The following is a 9060-nucleotide window of genomic DNA, read 5'->3' as shown; positions in this document are numbered from 1 at the left end:
CGTGACGTAATCCTGGACATGAGACGTGTGATACATCAGGACGTGTAGTGTCCCGGAGCTGCGCCTCTGCCCCTGTCCTGGACCCCGAAGGGTTCTGGTGGTGCTCGTTGTACATCTCCCAGGTTCTGGTCTAATCCAAACCGCATCTAGGCCTAAGTCTCCATTACTATGATCATTGTTTAACCAATGATATTGTCTGATACAACCAAGAAAAGAAGTGATTCCCTATTGGTCAAAACTCTAGAACATACTAGAAGGTTCCACTGATTCACCATCGGTTCTGTATGTGATGTACTACTGGATCCTGTCATTCCTTCCGCCTCCTGGAGATACTAGGATTAGTAATGTGCTTCTCCAGAACCTTCCAGAATCGGGACTCGCTGGCGTTGCTTTATTCAGGACACATGACTACTAAGACGTAAATGGAAGATTGTGAAGGAAACTTCAAAAAACCGGAGTTCCCTGCTGCAACCATTAATTCCTGACTCCATTTCTCCAAACACTCCACAGGCATCCAGGGACAACACCCGGAGGAAGCCCCAAGAAACTCTGACACCCCCTTGTGGATTTCCCTCCTTTACCACTGTTACCCCTTACGACCCCCGGGGCAGAGGCCGGGTCAAGCCGCCGTGACACCATTGACTTGGCCTTGACCCCTCTTGGCTCCCGAAGGACTCTGCCCTGACTCCTGTCCAGTTATTTACTGCTTCCCAGGTCATGAAACAATAAGAAGGCAACACGGCCTGCCATGACCTCGGTGACCCCTGACCCCAATGATGAGACGAGGCAGAGATGAGGAGACGCTTTTATTGAGCATTATGTCAGCGATTGATCATTTCTCTAATCAGTGGATCTATAATCAGCGGCAGAAGGCGTTGGCCGCGCCGTTCATCATTTATTCTTCTGCTTTAAAAATTATTATAAATGTCATATCTATAGCCAAACGTAGTGCTCTGGGTGAACATGGTTCTGTGGTACCAGCACTCTAAGAATGGACACATGCAATCATATGCGCGGTGCCCGTAAACCTGGACGTTGGGGTAACTGGCCGGCGTGATGCCCCAACGCCGAATGTGGGCATCAAATATTCTGCAAGAAGAGAAAGATAGAGGAAGGTTATACTGAGAAGACAGAGGACATCTCATAGGCTTCTATGGCATGGTGTAGTGGGCATGCTCAGCGAGGTGTTAGCTGGACATCACTTCTAGGCTTCTATGGCATGGTGTAGTGGGCATGCTCAGCGAGGTGTTAGCTGGACATCACTTCTAGGCTTCTATGGCATGGTGTAGTGGGCATGCTCAGTGAGGTGTTAGCTGGACATCACTTCTAGGCTTCTATGGCATGGTGTAGTGGGCATGCTCAGTGAGGTGTTAGCTGGACATCACTTCTAGGCTTCTATGGCATGGTGTAGTGGGCATGCTCAGCGAGGTGTTAGCTGGACATCACTTCTAGGCTTCTATGGCATGGTGTAGTGGGCATGCTCAGCGAGGTGTTAGCTGGACATCACTTCTAGGCATCTATGGCATGGTGTAGTGGGCATGCTCAGCGAGGTGTTAGCTGGACATCACTTCTAGGCTTCTATGCCATGGTGTAGTGGGCATGCTCAGTGAGGTGTTAGCTGGACATCACTTCTAGGCTTCTATGGCATGGTGTAGTGGGCATGCTCAGCGGGGTGTTAGCTGGACATCACTTCTAGGCTTCTATGGCATGGTGTAGTGGGCATGCTCAGTGAGGTGTTAGCTGGACATCACTTCTAGGCTTCTATGGCATGGTGTAGTGGGCATGCTCAGCGAGGTGTTAGCTGGACATCACTTCTAGGCTTCTATGGCATGGTGTAGTGGGCATGCTCAGCGAGGTGTTAGCTGGACATCACTTCTAGGCTTCTATGGCATGGTGTAGTGGGCATGCTCAGCGAGGTGTTAGCTGGACATCACTTCTAGGCTTCTATGGCATGGTGTGGGCATGCTCAGTGAGGTGATAGCTGGACATCACTTCTAGGCTTCTTTGGCATGGTGTAGTGGGCATGCTCAGTGATGTGTTAGCTGGACATCACTTCTAGGCTTCTATGGCATGGTGTAGTGGGCATGCTCAGTGAGGTGTTAGCTGGACATCACTTCTAGGCTTCTATGGCATGGTGTAGTGGGCATGCTCAGTGAGGTGATAGCTGGACATTACTTCTAAGCTTCTATGGCATGGTGTAGTGGGCATGCTCAGCGAGGTGATAGCTGGACATCACTTCTAGGCTTCTATGGCATGGTGTAATGGGCATGCTCAGTGAGGTGTTAGCTGGACATCACTTCTAGGCTTCTATGGCATGGTGTAGTGGGCATGCTCAGCGAGGTGATAGCTGGACATCACTTCTAGGCTTCTATGGCATGGTGTAGTGGGCATGCTCAGTGAGGTGTTAGCTGGATATCACTTCTAGGCTTCTATGGCATGGTGTAGTGGGCATGCTCAGTGAGGTGTTAGCTGGACATCACTTCTAGGCTTCTATGGCATGGTGTAGTGGGCATGCTCAGCGAGGTGTTAGCTGGACATCACTTCTAGGCTTCTATGGCATGGTGTAGTGGGCATGCTCAGCGAGGTGTTAGCTGGACATCACTTCTAGGCTTCTATGGCATGGTGTAGTGGGCATGCTCAGTGAGGTGATAGCTGGACATCACTTCTAAGCTTCTATGGCATGGTGTAATGGGCATGCTCAGCGAGGTGTTAGCTGGACATCACTTCTAGGCTTCTATGGCATGGTGTAGTGGGCATGCTCAGCGAGGTGTTAGCTGGACATCACTTCTAGGCTTCTATGGCATGGTGTAGTGGGCATGCTCAGTGAGGTGTTAGCTGGACATCACTTCTAGGCTTCTATGGCATGGTGTAGTGGGCATGCTCAGTGAGGTGTTAGCTGGACATCACTTCTAGGCTTCTATGGCATGGTGTAGTTGGCATGCTCAGCGAGGTGTTAGCTGGACATCACTTCTAGGTTTCTATGGCATGGTGTAGTGGGCATGCTCAGTGAGGTGTTAGCTGGACATCACTTCTAGGCTTCTATGGCATGGTGTAGTGGGCATGCTCAGTGAGGTGTTAGCTGGACATCACTTCTAGGCTTCTATGGCATGGTGTAGTGGGCATGCTCAGCGAGGTGTTAGCTGGACATCACTTCTAGGCTTCTATGGCATGGTGTAGTGGGCATGCTCAGCGAGGTGTTAGCTGGACATCACTTCTAGGCTTCTATGGCATGGTGTAGTGGGCATGCTCAGCGAGGTGTTAGCTGGACATCACTTCTAGGCTTCTATGGCATGGTGTAGTGGGCATGCTCAGTGAGGTGTTAGCTGGACATCACTTCTAGGCTTCTATGGCATGGTGTAGTGGGCATGCTCAGCGAGGTGTTAGCTGGACATCACTTCTAGGCTTCTATGGCATGGTGTAGTGGGCATGCTCAGTGAGGTGTTAGCTGGACATCACTTCTAGGCTTCTATGGCATGGTGTAGTGGGCATGCTCAGCGAGGTGTTAGCTGGACATCACTTCTAGGCTTCTATGGCATGGTGTAGTGGGCATGCTCAGCGAGGTGTTAGCTGGACATCACTTCTAGGCTTCTATGGCATGGTGTAGTGGGCATGCTCAGCGAGGTGTTAGCTGGACATCACTTCTAGGCTTCTATGGCATGGTGTGGGCATGCTCAGTGAGGTGATAGCTGGACATCACTTCTAGGCTTCTTTGGCATGGTGTAGTGGGCATGCTCAGCGAGGTGTTAGCTGGACATCACTTCTAAGCTTCTATGGCATGGTGTAGTGGGCATGCTCAGCGAGGTGTTAGCTGGACATCACTTCTAGGCTTCTATGGCATGGTGTAGTGAGCATGCTCAGCGAGGTGTTAGCTGGACATCACTTCTAGGCTTCTATGGCATGGTGTAGTGGGCATGCTCAGTGATGTGTTAGCTGGACATCACTTCTAGGCTTCTATGGCATGGTGTAGTGGGCATGCTCAGTGAGGTGATAGCTGGACATCACATCTAAGCTTCTATGGCATGGTGTAGTGGGCATGCTCAGTGATGTGTTAGCTGGACATCACTTCTAGGCTTCTATGGCATGGTGTGGGCATGCTCAGTGAGGTGATAGCTGGACATCACATCTAAGCTTCTATGGCATGGTGTAGTGGGCATGCTCAGTGATGTGTTAGCTGGACATCACTTCTAGGCTTCTATGGCATGGTGTAGTGGGCATGCTCAGTGATGTGTTAGCTGGACATCACTTCTAGGCTTCTATGGCATGGTGTAGTGGGCATGCTCAGTGAGGTGTTAGCTGGACATCACTTCTAGGCTTCTATGGCATGGTGTAGTGGGCATGCTCAGTGAGGTGATAGCTGGACATCACATCTAAGCTTCTATGGCATGGTGTAGTGGGCATGCTCAGTGATGTGTTAGCTGGACATCACTTCTAGGCTTCTATGGCATGGTGTAGTGGGCATGCTCAGTGAGGTGTTAGCTGGACATCACTTCTAGGCTTCTATGGCATGGTGTAGTGGGCATGCTCAGTGAGGTGATAGCTGGACATTACTTCTAAGCTTCTATGGCATGGTGTAGTGGGCATGCTCAGCGAGGTGATAGCTGGACATCACTTCTAGGCTTCTATGGCATGGTGTAATGGGCATGCTCAGTGAGGTGTTAGCTGGACATCACTTCTAGGCTTCTATGGCATGGTGTAGTGGGCATGCTCAGCGAGGTGATAGCTGGACATCACTTCTAGGCTTCTATGGCATGGTGTAGTGGGCATGCTCAGTGAGGTGTTAGCTGGACATCACTTCTAGGCTTCTATGGCATGGTGTAGTGGGCATGCTCAGTGAGGTGTTAGCTGGACATCACTTCTAGGCTTCTATGGCATGGTGTAGTGGGCATGCTCAGCGAGGTGTTAGCTGGACATCACTTCTAGGCTTCTATGGCATGGTGTAGTGGGCATGCTCAGCGAGGTGTTAGCTGGACATCACTTCTAGGCTTCTATGGCATGGTGTAGTGGGCATGCTCAGCGAGGTGATAGCTGGACATCACTTCTAAGCTTCTATGGCATGGTGTAATGGGCATGCTCAGCGAGGTGTTAGCTGGACATCACTTCTAGGCTTCTATGGCATGGTGTAGTGGGCATGCTCATCGAGGTGTTAGCTGGACATCACTTCTAGGCTTCTATGGCATGGTGTAGTGGGCATGCTCAGTGAGGTGTTAGCTGGACATCACTTCTAGGCTTCTATGGCATGGTGTAGTGGGCATGCTCAGTGAGGTGTTAGCTGGACATCACTTCTAGGCTTCTATGGCATGGTGTAGTGGGCATGCTCAGTGAGGTGTTAGCTGGACATCACTTCTAGGCTTCTATGGCATGGTGTAGTGGGCATGCTCAGCGAGGTGTTAGCTGGACATCACTTCTAGGCTTCTATGGCATGGTGTAGTGGGCATGCTCAGTGAGGTGTTAGCTGGACATCACTTCTAGGCTTCTATGGCATGGTGTAGTGGGCATGCTCAGCGAGGTGTTAGCTGGACATCACTTCTAGGCTTCTATGGCATGGTGTAGTGGGCATGCTCAGCGAGGTGTTAGCTGGACATCACTTCTAGGCTTCTATGGCATGGTGTAGTGGGCATGCTCAGCGAGGTGTTAGCTGGACATCACTTCTAGGCTTCTATGGCATGGTGTAGTGGGCATGCTCAGCGAGGTGTTAGCTGGACATCACTTCTAGGCTTCTATGGCATGGTGTAGTGGGCATGCTCAGTGAGGAGTTAGCTGGACATCATTTCTAGGCTTCTAAGGCATGGTGTAGTGGGCATGCTCAGTGAGGTGTTAGCTGGACATCACTTCTAGGCTTCTATGGCATGGTGTAGTGGGCATGCTCAGTGAGGTGATAGCTGGACATCACTTCTAGGCTTCTATGGCATGGTGTAGTGGGCATGCTCAGTGAGGAGTTAGCTGGACATCACTTCTAGGCTTCTATGGCATGGTGTAGTGGGCATGCTCAGCGAGGTGTTAGCTGGACATCACTACTAGGCTTCTATGGCATGGTGTAGTGGGCATGCTCAGTGAGGAGTTAGCTGGACATCACTTCTAGGCTTCTATGGCATGGTGTAGTGGGCATGCTCAGTGAGGTGTTAGCTGGACATCACTTCTAGGCTTCTATGGAATGGTGTAGTGGGCATGCTCAGTGAGGTGATAGCTGGACATCACATCTAAGCTTCTATGGCATGGTGTAGTGGGCATGCTCAGTGAGGTGTTAGCTGGACATCACTTCTAGGCTTCTATGGCATGGTGTAGTGGGCATGCTCAGTGAGGAGTTAGCTGGACATCACTTCTAGGCTTCTATGGCATGGTGTAGTGGGCATGCTCAGTGAGGTGTTAGCTGGACATCACTTCTAGGCTTCTATGGCATGGTGTAGTGGGCATGCTCAGTGAGGTGTTGGCTGGACATCACTTCTAGGCTTCTATAGCATGGTGTAGTGGGCATGCTCAGCGAGGTGTTAGCTGGACATCACTTCTAGGCTTCTATGGCATGGTGTAGTGGGCATGCTCAGCGAGGTGTTAGCTGGACATCACTTCTAGGCTTCTATGGCATGGTGTAGTGGGCATGCTCAGTGAGGTGTTAGCTGGACATCACTTCTAGGCTTCTATGGCATGGTGTAGTGGGCATGCTCAGCGAGGTGTTAGCTGGACATCACTTCTAGGCTTCTATGGCATGGTGTAGTGGGCATGCTCAGCGAGGTGGAGGCCCACGCTGAGGTTTAAGGTGCTGTGCCATGGTGGGTGTCAATGTGTGTGAACTGTGGATTGTATGGGTGGGTGAAGACCACCCTGGGGAAGTCCTTGTATAGTCCTGACCATTGCCCCCACACAACTCGCTGCTGTATCCGTTCTCCCTGCTCTGAGAATCTCCTCCTCCTTATAAAGATTCCTTTTTACTCTTCATTACTAAGCAGACGTAATAAAACCACTGACAGATCTTCTCACTTACTTGTCAATGAAGCAGTGGTGTAGGAAGAACATGAGGTCATTACAAGCGATGGGGACCACCGACATCGTTCCACCCATGTAGACGTGCCAAAGGTTGTGTAGAGACGTTCCGCGTTGATCGTTTCTATCCCTCCAGCCTGGTGGACAATAAGAGGATGATCAATAGGACACACATGGGATAAGGCGTAAAAGCCACAAATCTGTCAGTATCTCCATGGACACAACCACAACCAGACTTGGCGCAAGCTGTCAGACTGGGTAAGTGTCTCCCCCTGAAATGTCCGTGCAGCTCTGTAGCCCTGCGTGCAGCAGATAAACCGCCCTGACAAGGGAAAAGCTGCTACCTGAGACCCTACAAGGTGACAGGGAACATTTACTGTGTCTGGCAGCTGCTGGATGGTGGAGAGTAAAGCACAGAGGCAATGACCCTACACAAGACCAAGATGGCCACAAAGCTACAGAATCAGATCAAAAGTCACAGGACGTGTAATGTAGCAGAGGCCAAACACAAAAGTCACAGGACGTGTAACGTAGCAGAGGCCAAACACAAAAGTCACAGGACGTGTAACGTAGCAGAGGCCAAACACAAAAGTCACAGGACGTATAACGTAGCAGAGGCCAAACACAAATAATAGCAAAGTACCCGGGAAAGGTGTAAGGGGACTGGCAGAGGTGTATCGGGCTGCTATAGAAAGGAGTTCCTGGGCGCTCCCCCCAGCAGCTGTCCCTCCTCGCTGAGAGCAGGGTGAGGGCACCCAGTCCACATCTCATTGATTGTTACTTTTTATGTGACAGTATTAAATATCCTTCTATTTAGTGCACTCTCCTTATTTCCTTAATTACTTCACATTTGCAGCCAACTGAAATCTGACTTTATATGGGATAGGATAGGAAATAACTGCTCTGAGCTATAACAAAACAGAATGGGTTAACAAAAAATATTTTATATGTATCAATAGACTGTCTCTGACCGTCTCTGACCTTTTCTGTCTCTGACCGTCTCTCTCACTGACTGTCTGTCTCTGGCAGTCTCTCTCACTGACTGTCTGTCTCTGGCAGTCTCTCTCACTGACTGTCTGTCTCTGGCAGTCTCTCTCACTGACTGTCTGTCTCTGGCAGTCTCTCTCACTGACTGTCTGTCTCTGGCAGTCTCTCTCACTGACTGTCTGTCTCTGGCAGTCTCTCTCACTGACTGTCTGTCTCTGGCAGTCTCTCTCACTGACTGTCTGTCTCTGGCAGTCTCTCTCACTGACTGTCTGTCTCTGGCAGTCTCTCTCACTGACTGTCTGTCTCTGGCAGTCTCTCTCACTGACTGTCTGTCTCTGGCAGTCTCTCTCACTGACTGTCTCTGAGGGTGCAGGATGCGTTGTGTCGCGTCGTGCTTCAGCCTTGATTACATGCTAAGGTTACATTGCGTTTTAGCTGAAGCCAGTGGAGTCAAAAACTCATTGCACGACGCCACGCGTCCTATGAATGCGTCCTGACACTCATTCCAGTCACTGTAATTATTAATTATTCTTTATTTATATAGCGCACACAGATACCGCAGCGCTGCACAGAGCTGTCACATCTCTCTGTCCCCAATGGGGCTCACAATCTAATCACGACGTTTCGCCAATTCAATCAAGGCATTATCAAGCATGATTGAAGCCTTGATTGCATTGGCGAAACGTCGCACTTTTTTGGTGGAATAAACTTCTTCAGAGATACCGGAGTGCTGCTTCTCAATTGTATACTAGTATGCTTTGGGGTCATTGCCAGACCTCTTAAGAAGACCTGCACCCGAATATTGATATACGCACGGTGCCGCTCAAAAACACATTGGGGGTCATTTATTAAGGGCCCGATTCGCGTTTTCCCGACGTGTTACCCGAATATTTCCGTTTTGCGCCGCTTGTACTTAAATTGCCCCGGGATTTTGGCGCACGCGATCGGATTGTGGCGCATCGGCGCTGGCATGCGCGCGACGGAAATCGGGGGGCGTGGCCGAACGAAAACCCGACGTATTCGGAAGAACCGCCGCATTTAAAAACCGAAAATGTGTCGCATAAGGACCGCTTACCTTCACCTGGTCCAGCTCGGTGC

General features: G+C 50.3%; 1 protein-coding gene across 1 annotated transcript in view; it reads right to left on the bottom strand.

Moving 5' to 3' along the window:
- Positions 1-793: 793 nt before the first annotated feature.
- Positions 794-9060, bottom strand: part of LOC140108473 (tyrosinase-like) — a 104678-nt gene continuing 96411 nt past the window's right edge. The window contains exons 4-5 of the mRNA XM_072131765.1: positions 6977-7112; positions 794-1089 (exon numbers count right to left, since the gene is read on the bottom strand). Coding sequence (XP_071987866.1) covers positions 909-1089; positions 6977-7112 — 317 coding nt within the window. The 3' untranslated portion in view covers positions 794-908. The remainder of the gene's footprint in view (positions 1090-6976; positions 7113-9060) is intronic.

The sequence above is a fragment of the Engystomops pustulosus genome, unplaced genomic scaffold, assembly GCF_040894005.1.
Source record: "Engystomops pustulosus unplaced genomic scaffold, aEngPut4.maternal MAT_SCAFFOLD_138, whole genome shotgun sequence".
Taxonomy (NCBI): Eukaryota; Metazoa; Chordata; class Amphibia; order Anura; family Leptodactylidae; genus Engystomops; species Engystomops pustulosus.
This window is presented reverse-complemented; position numbering and strand designations above follow the sequence as displayed.